We start from the raw sequence: 21252 nt of genomic DNA on the forward strand, positions 1-21252 counted from the left end.
TATAAAACCACAGGGAGGGCTATGGGATACAAATAAAATTTGACTCAAAATAATCTTTTCTTCTCCATTGCTGACATTCCTCAAAACCCTAGGTCTTCTCTCTCAATTAGTGGAAAGTTAGCACCAGGCTCATTGACAACAGATGCACAGGAGCTTACTATCAAAAAAATAGATGCCATGAAACAATCAGCATGCTCCTGGGAGAACAGTCTCCAAGTAGAAACAGTCAAACACAAAAAGATGATCAACATAAAAATGTTTTCTTAATTGCGGGGGGGGGGGGAGTCAACAGCTATTTCAAGAGTTAAAAGGCTGCCTTTTGTTTGAACCTTCATGCTAGCTCTCCAACAGGCAGGCAGTGGAGATACTGTAGGTGCATTACCTTTAGGAGGAAAATACGACTTGCTTTCAGCTTTGTGAGGCCAGTCTACGACGAGAGGTCCAAACCTGCGGAAGCTGGCAGTGATCTCATCTACAGAACAAAGAAGGAATCTTAGCAAAAAAGAAAAAAAAATACTGCAAACAGAATATCATAAAACATGTCTTTTTATTTGAAAATGTTTGGAGAGCTATTTTCTAAAGCATTTTTACAGAAGTTCAAACTTACTAAGTGAAATACCATCGTTAAGGGGTTATTCACTGTCAACCATGCAGAATGTTTCTAACTATAATTCATTTCCTTTCACTTCCAATAAGCCTGACATGAAGAATTTGGAAGAAAAAGAATCTGACATTAGCTAAGGTGACCTCTCTGTCAAGTAAGAAGGAGATTCTAAAAATAGGAATGTTCTCAGTTTTTAGGAAAAAAAGGCAAAAGAACATCAAGTGTTTAAGATATACTTGCACTTGCATGAAATAATCTCTAAAATCACTAATCTTGGGTTATTATTATTAATTTAAGAGTGTTTTAGAAATAGGTACTACTTTTTTGGTGAGGAGTAGAGACAGTAAGTAGGTAATTCTACTTAGGGGTAAGAAAAAGTTAAAAGTCAAAGTTCTCTTTCTCTCATACATTCCTAATACACAACCTGTAAGGAAAATGTTTCAAAAATTATAGCTTAACCCATTTATCTTTTCCTTCTGACTTTGACTTAAAGCAGAAGGATATAACTAAGCTCCTAATCAGGCCTAAATTGCCACTCTCTCAGCCTTGATCAAACATTTTGTCTTAAAGAAAAAAAAAATCTACAGATGAAATTAACACCAGTACGACAACAGTTTGGAGGGAAATGAGTCTCCAGCTGCGTACAACTTTAAAGCAGTAAGTCTAAGATAAACCTATTTTAGAGACTATTCTCCCATCATGGAAAAAAAGAAAATCACGACAAATTAGACAAACATCATATCTAGAATAATGCTGGCAAAACAATTCTGTTTTGACAATGTTTTTATAGTAGATCTAAAGTCTATGAGAACTCCAGTTGTTTTTTTCCCTTGAGTTAACTTTGTCACAATTTTATTTCATTCATCCATTCAACAAATATTTATTGACAATCTACTACATACTGATTGGCTTTAGGCATAAGTGGAACTCACTTTTGGATTGGTAGTATCTCAAAAACATTACTAAGAAATGTTCTAATTAGTCTTCATTCTTTTAAAGGCAAGAGGGAGTTTTTCATTAACAGGGATCTACATTAAAGTATGAGATGCTAATGGTGTGATGGATATGAGCAAAAGCTCTGGAATCCAACTGAATTTGATTCCAGCTGCACCATTAGCTACATAACCCTGGATAAACTGCTTCTTTCTGATCCTCAATTTCCTCATCTACAAAATGGAGCTGGTAGGAGACGCCTTATAGGACAGCCATGGAGATCAAATGGCATAATGCAACATAAAGCATTTAGCACACTGATGCGCTTATAGTAAGAGTTCCATAAATATTAGCTCTCATTATTAAATGTATCCCCAAATTAGTAACTAGGAAATGAGAAGCTGTTGGGAGACTGCAGTATATGAACAGCAGACCTGAGGTGCACCATCTATCACTCCCCCCATCTATCGAACATTCTCATCTCTGGACACTGAGATATGAATGTCCTAAAGCCACCTTGGAGAGGAGAGGCAGGGTCAGCTCACACAGATGACAGATCTGGCCTTTATAAAGTCGTTAGTGAATGCATAGTACCTTCATCGATGTCAGGAGGAAGGCCTCCAACAAACACCTTTCTAGAGTAGCGTTCTACTCGCTCTCCATTCTGACAGCGAGTGGGAGAACTTAAGCCAGATGACAAGGACTGATCGCCGTGACTGTCATCCAGGAAGGCATCTTCAAAGGGAAAGAGAGAAGACCGACCTGAAACAAATGTGGGAGTTTCTACGGTTAAAATTATTTTCCTGGAAAACACATGCTTTATTAGGAGCCAAAGCACAGAGTGAAGCATTCCAAAAAATATATCCTGAGCTGTGACTTTTTCAAGAGAATAAGCGACTGCAGATTACCAGGTCTGGACAAGTTTATACCACCATTTTTGTGTAAAGGTAGGTACACCACAGAAATGACTGGACTGGCATTAAGGAAGAAGCAACAAAAATTGCATCTGTTTTCGCTGCTAAAAAAAGAAAAAATCACTACATTTTACTCATACAGTCCCTATCACTGCTATGAAGAGTATTCAGTGGTTATTGTTCCTTTCCCCGGGCATTTCTTAAAATAAATACAAAAGTAACCTCTATTCACAGATTTTGATTGCTCTTTATGGTGACCTCAGAGGTTCAGTTCTAAAGATTGGCCCTGAGAGCCGAGGGAATATTAAACTAATGACAGAGGCTGATAACTCCTCTGACAGCCGGACTAAAAATGATAAAGTTTTCCCTGCCATTCCCAGCTACTCCAATTTGGAAATAAACATGTGCAGTAATAAAGGGTGGGGCAAGTAAATGAAAACACATGCATTAAGATGTAGGAGTATAGATGTGGATGTGGTTATGACATCTTTATTCACCTAACCTGTATTTCGTATCACTCAAGTTATTTTCATTGTTAACTCTAGAGCCAAACAAAGCTTGCAGAGCAAAGGCACTTACCCCCTCCACATGACTATAAGGAAGATGCCAGCAGTTAGAATCTGTTAATAAATCTAACACAGTAATGCCATCCAGCATTACAAAATAAAATCTAAGTTTAAAAAAACATATATATTTCCTGGGTAAGTCAGTTAGTTCCTAGTAAAACTTTCTGCTAGGTTCCACTCTAAAAATGAGCTATCTTGAGTGCTCTAATTTTTGAAAAAAAGAAAAATTTCCCTCTAAAATGAATTCATACACTCTTCAAAATAAAGGACAGTCTTCCCCATTTAGTCTATGCTGTCTATATTTCCCTGAGACCTAGGTTCTGCATCACTACAGTCAACTCTCTAAAACAGAATATAAATAGCCTTAGAAAAATACAGACCATTTCTTTCTTTTATAAAAAAAATAGTTACTAATATAACTCTATTTATTTTATGAACAACCCAGGTGGTATAAGAAAGGCACTGTTTTGACGTTGAGAGTTAATAAATAAAAGGACCAAAGAATTTTTTGTTCAGCTCTTCCCAGCTTAGCTACAAAGAAACAGAACAAAATTTGTCACCTCGTGTCACCTAGCTTTTTGAGCCTGGCAAGGACAAATAATAGACAGTAAATTCTCATCCCTTGATGTCTCTTTTGTTCATTGCGGGTAAACGAACTAGGTTTGCAGCAACTGCAGGCAAACTGAGCTTCCCAAAGACACCCAGTAATGTTCCCCCACGGCTGTCAGGTTTGCTTTTCATGTAGTCCACACTCAGTGAATTACATGCTTACTCTGACAGGCACACACCCCCATCAGCATTTCCCACATTATGTTCCTATCCCCACCCCTTACCCTCAACACTAGTAACATGAGATGCTCAGAAAACAAGAGCTGGTGGAGGACGGTGTCAAGAGAACCTAATAATATTGGAAAACACTGCACATCTTATGCCCGTCTCAGAAATTCACAATCCATATTAGAATACCCAGACTGGGAAAAATTCTGCAGTAAAATAGCTTCATCTTGCATTACCTGGATTTAAGATAAAGGGAACTTTAGCATACATACATAACTCAGTGGAAAACACTTGAAGAAATATTTATCCACATTCCAGGAACAGCAAACAAGTAAGATAGTTATTTGGAAGTCCCTGCCAATGAAGTCAAGTCTCGTGAGAGAGATAAGCAAGTATATAACTAAAATAGAGAGAGAAGTACGCAGAGAAGACTTTACCTAATGACACAAGAGCACAATTTACTGTTCTTTGGGAAATGGGCAGGGGACCCTCAGAGGGATTTCAGAGGAGGGCAATTCTGAGCGGACTCTTGTGGGAGTGGGAGTTTCTAAGGTGAAGAAGAAAGGACTTTCAAAACAGCTCTTGACCTTTCCCTCCAAACCTGCTCCTCTGGCATTCCCTGCAATCTCAGTCAAAAGTGACTATTACCCATGCTCAATTCAATCTAGGAATCTAGGAGTCATCCTTGACGTCCCTTTCTTTCACACTCCACATCTAACCCATCTCTCACTAAGTCCTACCAACACAAGCCACAAAAATAATTCTTCAGTCCATTTGGTTCTCTCCATCTCCAGTCCTAACATCTTGGTCCAGGTCACCATCATCCCTGCCCTGACTAACAGTGCAATGAGTCTACACCACAGCCTGTTTAGCTGACTGATCTCGATCTTGTGCCCCACAATGCTTTCTGCACCAAACAGATAGTCACCATTTCCAAATATTAATCTGAATGTGTAACCACACTCTTCACCCCTATCCTTAAATCCCTTCTCCCCCTTTTTGGATAAAGTACAAAAACTGTAAACTGTAAGGCCTCTGCCTTCCTCTCCTATGTCATAGTTTCCGCCTGTCCCTCTGGTTCACTAAGCCCTCGATCACACAGACCTCCTTAGAAATTCCTCATTATTCCTCCCGGCCTCAGGCCCTAAGGACAAGATGTCCCCCGACCCAAAACAAACACCTTCCTCTCCACTCCTCCGTTGCATAGTTCATTCCTGTTCATTCTTCAGGTCTAAGCTGAAAAGTCATTGAAACTCAGGTGGAACTTTCCTGACCTTCTAGATTAGATTAGATGCCCTTTCCTATCCACTCACAGCACATTCTCAAACATTTTTTCCGTTACCATTATGCTATCATGTGTGTATGTATTTGGTATCTTGTTCCCCAACTCCATTTAAACTGTAAGCGCTATTAGGACAGGGACCGATTTAATCTCATTCACCTCTGTATCTTCAGGTCCTAATAAGAGCATATATAAGGTATTCAGTAAGTGTTAAAAGTGATGCAGCAGCGAAAAAAAAAAAAAAAGGAACACAGTAAGTGCAAATATATGATGGAACACAGTATACAGGTGTGAGGATGGCAAGAGATGGGACTGTGTTCCTAGAAAATTGAGACCTTCTCTCTTGCTTCTATTTGTTCAAGCATTAGATTTTGTACTCTATATTACAAAAGCAACAGGAAATCTCCTCATTTTCCAAATTTAATATTTCATTCTAATACTAGCTTTAAGAAAAAAAAAAAAACTACACTCACTCCGTGGAGACTCTGATACATCCATCTAATCCATCTTCCATCCCGTCAGAATGATGTCTCTAAGATGCCTCTGACCACGTTATTCCCACTACCCCAAATCTTACATCACCTCCACCAGTAATTTGCACCCAGGGAGAGAAGGGTGGGTGGGGTGAGAGTCTGAAGAAATCTGTGATTGTCCAGATAAGAGATGAGGAAGTCTCAAACCAGAGCAGTGAAGGAGAAGCAGCTGATGTTCAAGACATTCTGGAACAAAGAGAACTTTTCTTTCTGCATGGCCAACATAACCACAGCTTCCCCAGAGTATTTTGGCAAAGAAAATAAAAGCAAGAGTTAATTGTAAAAATTTGAACTGTTTTAAAAATCGCTTATGGGTACTTGAGAAAGTTTCCAAGGTTTAAAACCAAGCCTCTGTCTTATTATTACTATATAGAGTGCCATAGACTCTAGTAATAAACTTGCCCCTGCAAATGAAACTGCTAAGAATTCACACACATGATGTATCTCTCTAACTGTAGGTAAGAACTAAGGATATAGGTCTCAGAGCTCAGTCCCCAGATCTACTTAATCTGAATTATGAAGGTCAAACTTGAAAATCAGCACTTTTAACAAATTTCCCCAGTGATTCCTAAGCTCAAATTTAAGAACCACTGAAATGCAGATTATCTGTCCACAGAAGACAGGCACTAAGAGAGACACTGTGTGAAGTATATGGGAGCCTTGGGAAACATCCAAAGTCAAACATGTTAAGAAAAGTAGATCCTCAGAAATAGAACATAAAAAATCTATAATCTAGTCAACCTTACTGTAACATAACTGCCTGAAGTGCTGATGGAACAAAGAGTTAGTCTGCAGGAAGTATTAAAAAGATAGAAGAGTTGGGGGAGGGTATAGCTCAGTGGTAGAGGGACTGCCTAGCATGCCCAAGGTCCTGGGTTCAATCCCCAGTACCTCCTCTAAAAATAAATAAATAAATGAACCTAATTACCTCCCCCTTCAAAAAAAAAATAAATTTAAAAAAATAATAATAATGGAAAATAAAAGACAAAAGAGTAGATTAAGAAACTGTAGTGTTTGCCTAGTGCAAACCAACAGGAGATAGGTGGGTTTTATCATACTGGTGGGAATACTCTTCTGTGGGACAAAAGGGCTCATTTGATGTTTCCAGAGCCTGAAAACCATAAATTTCTCTATGCTCTGATAATAAATCCTGAAAGACTGTTCTATTAATTAATTTAGTGCCTTTCTACTGTGAAGAGGTGGCTCTTGAACTAGTAGACAAATACTCAGCCACTGAAATTGTATTTCTATTACAACCATCCCCATGATAAGTTAAAACACTGGTATTCTGATTTGTCCAGTGATCCTCGAGAGGTGGGTATTCGTGCATTCATTTGGTTGGCATAAATCATCCCTCTACGGCAAATAGTCCCTGGGAAGACTGGTAAATAAAATTTTAGTTCCTGGATGTGTGTTACTAGGAACTGAAACTTAAGAGGCTGTACCCAAATTGTGTCCCATGAGAGGCCCTGCTACTAACTTGCATCTCTCTGACATACTTCTTTTCTTTAAAGCATTCCCCAAGACTGAAATGTTGTCAGTAAGTCACGTTCCTTACCAAAAATTATATTCTTACGTACCTAGCATATGAATCTGTTTTAGAATCTCGTGATACTTCCACATAAAATATTCATATGCAATATTTCAACAGAAGCAGGAGAAATGCTTCTCGACAGCTGCACTTTGGCCATCTGGCTTTCTCTTCCAACAATGGTCTGGTTTTCTCATCTCTATTTTCAATTAATAACCAGAATGTAGTTTTTGATCCAGTAATTGGACAAACACTCTCTGATGGAGAGATGATTTAAAGCTAAAGGAGCCTGGTAAGACAACTGCCAAATAAGAAACCTGCTAAGTACTAGAGCATGGAAGCGTTATCCAAAAGAACTCTTGCCCAGCACCCTCCCTTTCCTGCAGCTTATGATAGGAAAACAAAAGCCCACTGGCCATGCTGGGCTGCCAAAACTGCTCGGACCTCACCTCTGAGCTCCCACGTCTCTGCTATCAATCCAGGGCCCACGCTCCAGGGCCCTGTCCCAATACTTTCATTCAAAGCCTGACCCTTTTCATCGTAGTTTTGCAACTAGCTCAGAAATAAGTCACTTTAAAGATTTAAAAATAAAAAAAAATTCTTTTAAAAAGATTATGAGGCATGACTCCCATTAGAAAAAAAAAAATGCCTGGAAGTCAAGATAGTCAGGTTCCAGCCTAGGCTTTACTCTGTGATCTTGCACAAGACATTTCACTTACCTGAGTCTCATTTACATAATGAGAGATTTGAACTAGGTGAATGGTTTTCAAATTTCTGGGGGCAGCCAGTGGCATTCCTTTTACTACACAAAAATCTTACCTAAAACCCTAATATACAAACAGATAAAAATACATCTTACTTGGTAATACAATGTCAGTATCTCTTAGGCATCACAAACTGAATGTGTTTAAAAATGAACTTTTTCTTTTCTTTTTCCTTTTAATTAATTTAGTTAGTTATTGAAGCAAAGTTGATTTACAATGTTGTGTTAGTTTCTAAATGTACTCTTGACATCTACTTTAAATCTATTCTCTCCCATTCCCATTTCAATACATGGCATCATAATTCACCCAATTGCTCAGGCTAGAACCCGAACATCATTTTTGAATCTTCCTTATTTGCTCTCCCCATTCAGTACTTCAATCTAATGCCGTTAAGGAGGGCCGATTCTACTCCCAGAATATACCTTCCATTTATCCACTTCTTTCCAACTCCATTGCCATCACCCTATCCTAAAACCCCATCATCGCTTGCCTAGACTACTACCCTCATTCTGAACTAGACAACCCACTCCTCTCACTCCACTCCAAACAACTGCCAGAGTGCTCTTGTAAAAACATAAATCCGATCACTTGACCCTGCTTTAAAACATTCATAGCTTTCTTCTTGTACTTGGACCAAGTTCAAACACCTTACCAGGAGCTAAAGCCCAGCAAGATCAGATTTCCTTCCTTCCTCCAACCTCATCTTAATACACCCTCCTTTCTCTCCCACCAGACTCAGCCATTCTGGGCTCCATGTACTTCCTCAAACACACAAAGCCCTTTCTTGCCTCAAGCACCACCCTCCCACCCCCAACTGCCCCCTTTTAATACATCTTTATTAAGATGTAATTCACATATTATACAATTCATCCTTTTAACCCATTAGCAGTCATTCCCCATTTTCCTTGAACCGTCTCTCATCCCTGGGCAACCATTAGTCTACTTTCTGTCTCAACAGATTTGCCTATTCTGGACATTTCATAAAAATGGAATCATTCAATATGTGATCGTTTGTAATTGTGTTCTTTCACTTAGCGTAATGTGAATTTCAAGGTTTATCAGTGTTGCAGTATTTATCAGTACTATGCTTCAAGCCTCTTAAAATAGCTGTCTTATGATGTCTGGAATTTCCTTTAAAATAGTCTAAGGGAAAAAAGTGGGGGATTATATGAAACAAGATCGGCAAAAATGTTGAAGTTAAGTGATGGGTATATAGTTCATTAAATTATTCTATTTTAGTGTATATTTGGAAACTTCCATAATAAAAAATTTATTTAAAGATAGCTGCCTTTCCATCCTTTGGATTTCAGTTTAAATAACATCTCTTCAGAGAATACTATCTTACCTCAGAGGGAACCTCCCATTTTTCCTGCCTAGTTCTTATCACAACTTTTGAGTATAAAAATGTTCTGTCTTATTGACTTACTGTCTTTCTTTCCCACTAGAGTGAACACTCAGCAGGGAGACTAGATCTAGAGTCTAGCACGGCATCTGATCCACAGTAAACACACAAACAACTTACTAAATAAAATTAGGGTGGACAGCCCAGAACCCCTCCTTCATTATTAGTTTAGGCTCCTCCCAGACCAACTTCCTACAAAAGTGAAAATCTAGTGGTCTCATTTCCCTCACCACCACTTGTGCTCAAATTTTCCTACCACTATAAGCAGTAACATTTCAGGTATTATAACCATGAAAATTCAGAAATGTCTTCAGCTGTCTATGTGTCACTCCAGGACCACCCATTCCTTTAGACAAGAAAGCTCCCATAACTGGGTTAGAATTAGCAGGATGGTATGTTTGTATCACAGTCTCACTGACACAGCAGATCTCTTCTCCTTTGAGCAGGCTTTTGGCGGTAAGACCCAATTCCTACGCAAGTTTGTTTTATTAGATTCTTAGAGCCTTTGTTATTGACTAAATCATCCATTAATGTCAATAGATTTGTAAGGAATAAATATACACAGAAGTACATTTTACAACAGTAACACCAATCCAGTAGTAACTCCAATCATTCTTTGCATTTGCTCATTTACATTATTTTAAAATATCTTTTGTATTTTCTTGCTGCCCTTTAACTAAGAAATTCTGTTAAACACCAAGAGCGCTGGCATAGCCAACATCTCTACTTACAGACAAAAGTCTCCCAGAAACCATAAAAATTCATGCAGAATAAAAACACAACATACATTCTAATCAAGTGTGCTGCTAAATGTGTAAGCAAGATCATACACAACACAAGCTATCAGGCTAGTTTCTAACAAGGGCTGCAGCTAAGATGCATGTCAAAGCTTCTGGAAGTCAGAAACATTCCAGTAAGAAAATGTTAACATTCTTTGCTGTCATTTTGATTCCACAAGGGAAATCAACATTTGTCTACTGGTACGCACCTCGAAAATAAAAGTGGGTATCATTGGGAAATTGAATTGAATTTTTACATACTTTATATACAATCAATATGCATTTTCAGATCCTATCCTTTCACACCTAATTCTTCTTTCCAACTATTACCATTTCAACCACACTACTGGAAGTGCTTGGTTTGCCAAAGAGTCTACCCTCCAATACTGGATTCCCTGGCTACGCCGTCAACTGATGTGCAAGTTCTCTCCTGTTTTCCTTATTTGTATCAGAAAACTCTCCTTGTAAAGCCTGACATAACTGTGTCAAAAACTATTCATCAGGGCAGCACAGCCCATCTCATTGCCAGCGTCTCCTCTCCAGCTGGCCCCCACTGCATACACTCACGGACACATGCTCCAAGCATCTGGTCATACCAATCTCACCTCGAAGGTTTTTTTTAAGTTGAATCAGATACCTGGAGTGCTTTGCTTCCCACTCCCCTTCCATCATCCAAATAGTTCCTGAAATTCTACCTATTCCAGGAAGCTTTTCCAGGTTTATCAGGAGAGGTGAAAGATTCCACTGGCCTAATTCTTGCTGACAGATCTCAAAATTGTCACAGATAATTCCCTTTGCCCTCTATTCCTAAAATATTTACCAACATGTATGTAATGCATAGATTTTGAGTTACAGCTACACTTTAATCACAGTTAAAGTAACATATATCAACAAGTTCACTTTTTATGCTTTTGGGGGGAAATCTAAATTTTGTCTGGAGGAAAGAAATCAAACTTATAACTCCTGATCACACAAATAACTGAGTATGGGGAAATCTGCCAGGTTATCAAATGTATACTATGTGATGCTGGCCCAGATGAGTATATTTCAGGGAGTGAGACTGGATATGAGGTACACCTGCCCATCCCATATGACTAAGTCGCTATACTTTATGAAGATGGCTTTTCTTTTTCAGCTTGGGAAGAAAAGACTAAAAGCATGAAACAAAAATTTTCTGCCTAGTCTTTTCTCATTACAGAAAATCAACTCTCAAGTCTTTCAGTGCTCTCTCTCCCCTTCTCTGCCCCATACTTTCTCTCTTTTGTCATTATTTTCTTCATTTACAACTATCAAACCACAAACTTATAGAGAGTAGTGACCAAGTCATTCTAGGGAGTGTTTAGCTTAGCTCTTGATGCAAAAATGATCATGGTTTCTGAAAAAACGATTAAGTCAAACCTTACAAATAGATATGGGGAAGGCAACACAGAAGCAGGAAGAGTAATTATTTTTGCAGGAGTTCAGAAACTACAGGTGGTCTTATGTTCTTGCATTTAACATACTATGATTTTAAAATATAAGATAATTTAAAAAAAAAAACCATAATACCAAACTCTGGTCTGCACAGATGTGGGATTGTACTTCAAAAACAATTCTCAACAATAAGCACTTAATAAGTGGTAGCTCTATGTAGGTCACAGTCATAGGCACAAGAGACAATTGTCCTTGTTGAAGAATCAGGGCATACAGAGAAGGCAGGAAGAATGTGAGGGAACAGAAGCAGAGGGAAACACTGCCTGTGAGGCCACTGGGCAAGGCTTCCTGGGAGCGGGTAAGACTTGAATTAGGCGTGGATGCATGAACTAAGGACAGGTTTTAGGTAAGTAAATGAGAGGAAAGGTGGACAGCACTTGCAATGGCTCGACAGTGGGAAAGCACAGGGATTGGTCAGGGGAAGGTGAGGTGGGAAAAAAATGCAGATGATGAGGTGGGTGAAACAGGGAGAAGCCAGATGATGGGGCATTCTGAATGGAGAAAGAGGGTGAGACGGACAAAGTGGTGTTTCAGAAAGATGAAATAAAAGAAATGGAAAGAGAGGGTCAAGGCCCGAGAAACCAGAGGGGAAATAAGAAACCAGACAAGATCTGGTAACTGATCAGTGTCTAAGAAGAGAATAACCCCTGCTCTCTACCCTCCAGATGGTGGCCTTCCCTATTCCTTCCTGAGAGTGATCCATTTTCTAGCAACATGAAAAAAAATGTATCTTACAAAATAATTTCTAGTAATATGATTTTCTACACTTGAAAATTTAAAATCGTAAGGTTAAAAATGTTTGATGGCATTTACTTCCATGGTTAAAAAATAATCAACTTTACCATATTTCTGTTCACCATAAAGTGAAAACAAAACTGACTGTATGCAAAAACAAAAACAAACAAACAAACAAAAACAAAGCGTAAATAAAGGACAGAAATAGACTCACAGACAGAGAATACAGACTTGTGGTTACCAGGGGGGTGGACGGTGGGAAGGGATAGACTGGGATTTCAAAATTGTAGAATAGACTACACTGTATAGCACAGGGAAATATACACAAAATGTTATGATAACTCACAGAGAAAAAAATGTGACAATGAGTGTGTATATGTCCATGAATAACTGAAAAATTGTGCTGAACACTGGAATTTGACACAACATTGTAAAATAATTATAAATCAATAAAAAATGTTAAAAAAAAAAACTGACTGTATGATTCCACCATGAAGGAAGGTTTCAATGGTAAAGCAAATACATAGGTTTTACCAGTATTCACCCATTCAACGAATATTTACTGTGGAATAAATAATAAAATACTATGAATATAATATTATTATCCTGTCTTCAGTACTCAACTACAAAGTCAGAGACAGCCTGATGAACAATAAACGTTACCCAGTAAGCAGCCAAAAGACAAAGGTTTTGGACTTGGCTCTGACTTTAACTTGAGATCACATGGCAAGAAAATGACTTCACCTCTCCCAGCTTCTGCAAATGAGCACCACAGCAAATGACATTTGTGGAATGCTTTTAGTTTGCATGGAGAGGTTTTCCTCTCCCATTTTTTAATACTATAATTTCACCAACTAATATTCTTGAAGTTGGACAAGCTTGGTTTTATTACCTCATGATTTACCAGATGACGATACCAGACGTAAGTGATGAAGCTATGATGACAACCTAGGTCTCTGACCCTAAATCTCATACTTTTTCTACTACACTAGACTCACCCTATTTCATGAAATTATGTGAACAAATTACAGATATGAAATGCTTTAGAAAGATTACAGCAATGCACAAATGAAAGCTTGGGTGCGACCAGGAGAGAATGCAAGCTTTACGGGGACTACAATCTGTGCAAGTTGAGGATCCCTCTTTCAGAAAAAGAATACAAAAATAAAGACCTTAGCAGGGACCCATGAAAGTGAGGGCTCCTGAAACTTAAGTTTCATTTAGCTTCAAGGTAAATCTACCTCTGGCTGTAAACACAAAAAAAATTCACCAGTCCACCTACTAAGATCAAGAACTGCCCTCTAAAACCTAGCTTCTTTCTTCTAAGTAGTGTGAAAAGAACACAGTGGAAGACAGGACAAAAAAGAAAGAAAAAAAAAAAAGCTTGGTCTTTATTTTCTCAAGATCATTCACAATAAACCATGTAACAAAAACTTCCAGTTAGAAATAGTCTTTGCTATGTTCTTACTAGGATTAAAAAAAAAATTACCAACCAACAATGAAAAATAATTATAGTGAACATGATGAGAATTATGTCACTAAAATAATTAAGCTAGAACAACATATCATACAATAAGTATTGCTTTACACACACACACAGGTATAAACACACACACACTCATACTTATTTACAATTTGGCAAGCAAAAGATCTCATTAAAAAAATTTTTACCTCGTCTCCGCCCATAGCTCCTGGCTGCATGTAAACACAGAAGAAAACCATGGGTATTTGTATCAAAGTTGTGAATTTAGAAATAAAAAAAAATATTCACACAAACCTTTTCTAAGTATTCTCAGAATTAATTAATCTGGGGATACCGTTCAACTTCTCTACAGACATATTATAAGAAAATCTTTAAGGAGTACAAATTAAATCACAGGCTTAAAGAGAAATCCAACTGGATGTGGCAGCCACTGGAAAAGACACAATGGGTGCTTAAGTTTCACAAGCCGTATAAAGATTAATATGGCGGCCCATTATCTACATCAGATATAGATAAACAGAGTCTTTGAAAATTTTTTGATTTCTAAATCATCATTTGTACTATATATTACCACCAGACATCACTTTAAAGGAAAAAACCATTCACACACATACACACACACACTCACACACACACTTCACAGAGTCCCCTAAAAACTGTACAGACATTTTACAATTAGCTCTTGCTTTACAGAATGTGTTTCCGTAAATTTTTCTATGAAGTTTCTCTTAGTTTCCTCATTTTACTTTCCATACAGTATCACAGATGGGGGGGAAACAGTATCTTTTTCATCTAGAAAGGGAACTGAAAAAGGAGAAAGGGATTAAGGCAATGGGTACACGCCAGGCTAAGCTGAAGAACAGAGAACTTTCAAGATTTTCTTCCCCTTCAAAACTCAAGGCCCACAGAACACACTGTCACAATGTTCAATGGAGCTAGACTGTGGTATCATACATATATTGCTGGGAGTTCTTGTCATCTAAGGTGACCTTCAAAGTGGAAAGTTTTTCAAATTTGAAACCTCGGGCTCTATAAAAATAAATGAAAACTCAAATCCATTTTCTAAAGGATTGAAATGTTATAATATTCACTTAAAATCAAAAAACAAGGATAATTTGGGGTTACATTTGCAGTATAAAGAAGCATCAAAGAAAATTACTTCTCTACTAGGAAGAGAATTCAGACTTTTCAGCTAGAAATTTGAAATACCACTTGGCCAATCTCACCTTCTAGTTCCCACTTTTCTCCAGACATAACACTCTCTCTCACCTATGCACCTTTGACACTAACATTAAAAGGATTTTCCAGTTCAAACCCTACTTACTCTAACTCCTTCCATTACTGTAACTCTCAGTGAAAAACAGCTTTTCAGAATTTACATAGCAATTACTGTTTACTTCACTTACAAAGGGAATGCATTCAAAAAACAAAAAAAAAAAAACAATTAAGGAACTTTCACACTTTTTATTTTTAGAACCTGGAATTCATCTTCCCAAAGAATGTATAATAAATGGTAGTTTCCTAGCCTGGCCCCCCAAAAAGCCTGCTTTACATATGCTAATATGGGTGAATCAATACTAACAGACAACACTTTGAAAAAGAGATTAAATAAGTTTTGGCATCCTACCATTTATTTCTTTGTCCCTTCCTCCATCCCCAATGATGTCATGCTGCCCAACACCCCCTTACTGCAAAACCTCTATTTAGAGAGGAAATAAAACATTCTGTATTTCAAAATTACTCATTTCTTTCCCAAACAACACATTCCCATTCTTTCATTGTATATGATTTCTGGGAGATACTCAAAGAAAAATAATCTGATTACCATACTAAGGTACAAATGACTCATCAGACCTTAACACCCCAAAGGATAAATGAGAATACTGCTCACTCAAGTCTTCAATTGCTAAATATTCAGGTAACACAGAACACAAAGTGGACAGATCCAGAAAGGCTTGGCGTGGGGAGGGGCATCCTGAATTGGAGACGAGGGAAAAGCTGCAAAAGATACATTTGGGAGTTTTAATCAAAGCTTCCTTAAACTCTCACAATTTTTATAGATTCTCCTCTTTTCTCATTTTTAATCCAAGACAGTAAATTGGTTCATGTCAGTCTGGAGACTCTGATAACATGGAGGCAAGATGTCATATGGAATAGGCAGCCAATTTAAAGCAGTGATCTGAGATGATTCAATTTGCTTTCATTCATTATGGAATAATGATGTGCTACCTTGGTCCAAATTTCAATAGTTTTATCTATGATCTCTATGGTGATTATTATTATAGCAGCTAAAACTTACTGAGTACTTACTACATGAGGGGAGTAGTTCAAAAAGCTTTATATGTATTAGTATCATTTAATATACCTCACATCTTTATGACTTAAGTATTCTTATTAGCCTCTTCTTACAAACAAGGAAAATGGGACACAGAATTAAGTATCTTGCCTAAAATCACACAGCTCAGGAAGTGGTAGACTTGGAATATGAATCTAAGCACTCTGGCTCCAGAGTCTACACTTTCAACCACCTTACTATCATGTTAAATTCCTAGAGGACAAAGTCAATATCTTACACTTCTCCTAATATCTAATGCACCTGGTGGAATGCTCTGTATCAAGCTGATACTCAACAAATACGGCTTGTTAACTGAGTGTGCAATCAAGAGAGGGAGTAATACACGCCATGATGGCCTTCTGAATGTAGGCCACCTCTGTTGGTGATTAAACATTTGCTCATGAGGGCCATTTGCAAATAGACTAATTACAGTCAAACTCTTCCCTAAGGAAGAGGTAATGAAGTGAACATCAAGGAGAGAAATTTAGAAGCATAAAAGTAGTGCTTTCCCCTGAGAACAAATACGACTTTTAAACAAGAAAGAATACTGAGTACGTAAACTTACATGAGGCAACACAAAACGATTCCACATAGAAAAAAAGAAAGTAATGTGACTAATTCTATGTAATATATCCTATGCTAGTATAGATTTATACTAGATATAAGATGTGATAAACTTTCAAAGTTCTATTTCCTCCAAGAACTTTAATTCTTTATTATCAATCATCATCATCATTACAGATAAAATTCTGTTACTATTTCATTATATATTAAACAATTTTAGGCCCCATAAAAAAACTACACTTACTTTCTAGAAGTCAAGGTAGTGGTTACCCTTGGCTAGGAGTATTAACTGGAAGAAAGCCTGAGGGAGGTTTTGGAGTATTCATAATGTTTTGATCTTTATCTAGGTACTGGTTAATTTGCGTTCAATTTGTGATAATACATCAAGACATATTTATGATCTGTGCATTGTTTGGCATATATATTATACTTTAATGGAAAACAAAATATTATAAATATTTTAGACTGGTTCACTGGGATAAAGGTTGTAAGATTAATGCAGGAAGTCCAAAATGCTAATACTTTTGTAGTCTTTAAATCCTAAACCTGAATAATCTTAAACTGAAAAAAAAAATTCAAGACTTATTTTCAATCTATCAGAACAAATACAAAAGGGTGCACGCACTTTGCAGGGGGATATGCCAGAGCTATTCTAAAAATCAGTGTACAGGACCAACGACTAGCACACTGTGAGCGGCAACCCCGTGCTGACGGTACGGTGCTTTGCTAGGTGCAGGAGGCAGCACTGAAGAGGGATCATCTGTTACTCCTTATGACTTGGCCTGCACTCGGTTTCGAATGGCTGCACTCATACTTGTGATTCCCTGAGGGCAACTTATGATCTGATTTTAAAATCTAAACTAAATCTTCAGCTACATGGATTTATCCAAAGTTGCTGAAGTTTCTGTAAACAAAGTAATATCACATACAGATTCTAACATAGAGGCTCAAAACTGCTCATGCGTGGCTCAGCAGAGAGAGAAGGGAGGGAGAGAGGAGGGGGAGAAAAGGGAGAATGAAGGCAGAGAAGGAAAGAGATCTCTATCTCCACTCTTTCGGATCAAAGTAACACATACCCATTTCAGGAACTTGAGCAGAGCCCCTGGGATGCTGTACTTACGAAAACAAATGAACAAGATACAAAGATCTTAGTACAACATTTTACTAACTGGCTTGGAAATATCTGTTAAGACTGTTAAAGGTCAACTGTAGGAATAAACTGTTAATTACCTTCCTTGCAATAAAATCAGTTTCCTGAAAAACACCTTGTAAAATTACTTTCTGAGTACCATTTTAGTATACAAAATTAAATTCTCTTCGAACATCTAATGGTCCCTTCCAGTTTCCATCTAAGTATCAGTGACGCAAAAAATTCTACACAAGATGGATTAAGATCCTAAAGTTAGTAAAAAAAAATATGCCTTTTTCCCTAATTAGACTGTAAATTCTCAAAGAGCAGGAGTGATGGAGTTTGTCTCATAAATGCTCTTCCTCTATTTTTGTCTTTAAAATGCCATGTAAGATAGTTTTACCCCAATAATTCTCAAATCTTGCAAATTATAATAAGATCAACTCCTCCAAAACCAACATGAATTTAGTAGGTAAAAAGAATGCTTGAAGGAATGGGATACATTTTCATCTGCTACATTCACATAAAGTATTTGGACATTTTAAAATCTCTTCTCCCTTGGGGGAACGGTGTAGCTCAAGTGGTAGAGTGCATGCTTAGCATGCACAAGGTCGTGGGTTCAATCCCCAGTCCCTTCTCTAAAAAGAAATAAATCTAATTACCTCCCCCTAAAAATAAATAAAATAGAATCCCTTTTTTCCTACTGTTCTCTCTTTAACTCTTACCATTTTTCTCAGAAAAATCTTTCCATTCTATTTGAAGCCTAAAAAGCAACACTAATAACTGTCAAGTGTAATACTAATGTTACTTACACAGTTTATAAAGAAGAAAAATCATAAAATAAAATAACCTACTGATAATTTACCATGTTCCAGGCGTTATATGCTAAATGCACCTGATGTTGTCTATACTAATTACCGAAGTAACTACCATAATACACATTTCCAAATGGGCAACCTGAGACCCAAAGAGAATGATGTCCAGCTTATTCAGCTACCTAAAGAGCAGAGCTGGGATGGAATCGAAGTCCATACTGGCTCTAAAGCAATTTTTTTTCCTTTTAAGTTGATGTATTATTTACATTCAGTAAAACTCATTCACTTTAAGTTTACAATATGATCAATTTTGGTAATCAGATACAGCCATGTAACTAGTACTGTCATAATCAAGACATAGAACAGTTTATCTCCCTAAAATATTCCCCTTTGCCCTTTTGCTACTGATTCCATCCTCCGAACCATGGCCCCTGGCAACCATCAATCTGCTTTCTGTATGGTAGTTTTGTTTGCCCTCTGTACTTCATATAAATGGAATCAATATATTTGATTTCCTTTACTTAGCAAAATGTTTTCAAAATGTATCCATGTCATTACATGTGTTAATATTTCATTTCTCTTTATTGCTGAGTAGTACTGCACAGTATGGATATACCACAATTTATCCATTCACCAGTTGTTATGGATTGAAATGCGTCCCCCACAAAATTCATAGGTTGAAGCCCTAACCTTCAATGTGATTGTATTTGAAGACAGGATTTTTTTTTTAATTTTTTTTTTTTTTGTGGGGGGTAGGTAGTTATTAGGTTTGTTTATTTATTTTTTTAATGGAGGTACTGGGGATTGAACCTAGGACCTAGTGCATGCTTAGCATGCACTCTACCACTGAGCTATACCCTCCCCCCTGAAGACAGGATTTTTAAAGAGGTAATTAAGGTTAAATGGGGCCATAAAGGTAGGGCCCTCATTCAACAGGACTCATGTCCTTTTAAGAAGAACAACCAGGAGAGTCCAGGCACAGAGAAAAGGCTGTGTGAGGTCACAGCTGGCAGCCACCTGCCAGCCAAGGAGAGAGGCCTCAGGAGAAACCAATCCTGCTGACACCCTGACTTGGACTTCCAGTCTCCAGAACTAAGAGAAAATAAATTCCTGTTGCTGAAGCCATCCAGTCTAGGATAGTCTGTTATAGCAGCCCGAGTCAAGTAACATACCAGTCAGTGAACATTGGAAAAGCCTTTACTCTTCACCACCAAGACTGAATTCAGAGCCAGTATTTCAAACTATCTATAAAGTCCTTGGAAGTACCCAGAAAGTCCCTAATTTAGGATTTCCACAAACTTATCACCCTCTAAGAGTTTGCTTTTAGTATCATAATCTAAGATTAATAAAAAGGAACTTCTCACTCAAATTTTGTTTCATTTCATCATTACTACCATCACACTGTTGTTTTTTTTATTAACCACTACACTTAAAGCTGTTATTTAATGAATTACAATCATAATGTAATAGGTATTTTTGTGGATTGGTCAGAAAATCTAATTGTCATTAATAACATATGAAACTATAGCCTACATGCTAAGCAACTGAACTTTTACAACATTCTGTTTCATTGCTTACAAAATCTTATAGGAAACTTATAGATCTTTAATCAGTCTCCCAAACAAAACAGGAATTACTTCTACGACCAACACAAAGACATTCTACCTGGCTCTGCTAGAATACCTTAATCAACAGTTAAGGTAAAAGACTTTAATGAAAAAGAATATGAAAATGAATATATGTGCATATATTTTTTTTTGCATGACTGGGACATTATGCTGTATACCAGAAGTTGACACATTATAACTGACTATAGTTTAATAAAACAAACAAAAAAACAGTTAAGGTAAAGGAATAAGGAAGCTCATTTCAGCCTCTTCCAGGCGTTTTTTCCCCAAACTTTTTTTCTAAGGACCAGAACCTTCTCTTCCAACAAGTGAGCCCCAATAAATATGAGATATTTGTTCCCTGAACAAGATTGTTCAGGTTGAAGGAGTACAGGGACTCAGAGCCCCACCTGTCAGGTATCCTTCCCCCACAGTGGCCCTTAAAGAATCTCCCTGGATGTTGGGGTTCCATTGACATGACTGGAAACGTAAAGACTTACAGTCCATGGTAGGACCATTCTTTCTAGTTAGCAAGTTCTTTCTCGCAGCTGTCTTTCTATTATCATAACCACAAACACCAGCCTAATGCCACTTTTACTGGAGGGCCATTACTTTATCTCCTTTTCATCTTTTTTTCTACAGTGAAGTTATATTTAGCTATTCTTCATAAGAAATGGTTTTCCATACCCCATATCATCTTGAATATTCTCCTTCAGATAAACCAAATTTTCCAGTAAGACAACACTTGTCTGTCCAAGCTTCTCGTGTGAACATCCACGGCCCTTCACCATCTGACCTCTAACCAACTTTCAGATCCTCATTCCCACTATTCCATACATCAGACCCATATGTTCCAGTCACACCAATTCAACCCACTCTTCTGAGTGTATCATTATAATATACTCACCTATCTGGTCAGGATAGGACTCTAGATACACACGTCTTGACATCTGTTCTTCTCTGCTTCCTAGGAAACCCCTAACCACCCTTTCCATTTCCATCCACTATTATTTTTCCTATTTTGCC

At 37.5% G+C, this 21252-nt stretch overlaps 1 protein-coding gene across 8 annotated transcripts in view; it reads right to left on the reverse strand.

Annotated features, from left to right (window-relative positions):
- CPEB3 (cytoplasmic polyadenylation element binding protein 3) overlaps positions 1–21252 on the reverse strand; it is a 164394-nt gene that overhangs the window by 66110 nt on the left and 77032 nt on the right. For 5 of the 8 annotated variants that reach the window (XM_064488220.1, XM_031461384.2, XM_064488223.1 and 2 more), the window contains exons 5-7: positions 13965–13988; positions 2132–2299; positions 383–472 (exon numbers count right to left, since the gene is read on the reverse strand). In XM_064488220.1, the coding sequence (XP_064344290.1) occupies positions 383–472; positions 2132–2299; positions 13965–13988 (282 nt within the window). The remainder of the gene's footprint in view (positions 1–382; positions 473–2131; positions 2300–13964; positions 13989–21252) is intronic. The other 3 variants (XM_064488224.1, XM_064488221.1, XM_064488222.1) reach the window with 2 other exon arrangements.

The sequence above is a fragment of the Camelus dromedarius genome, chromosome 8, assembly GCF_036321535.1.
Source record: "Camelus dromedarius isolate mCamDro1 chromosome 8, mCamDro1.pat, whole genome shotgun sequence".
Lineage (NCBI taxonomy): Eukaryota > Metazoa > Chordata > Mammalia > Artiodactyla > Camelidae > Camelus > Camelus dromedarius.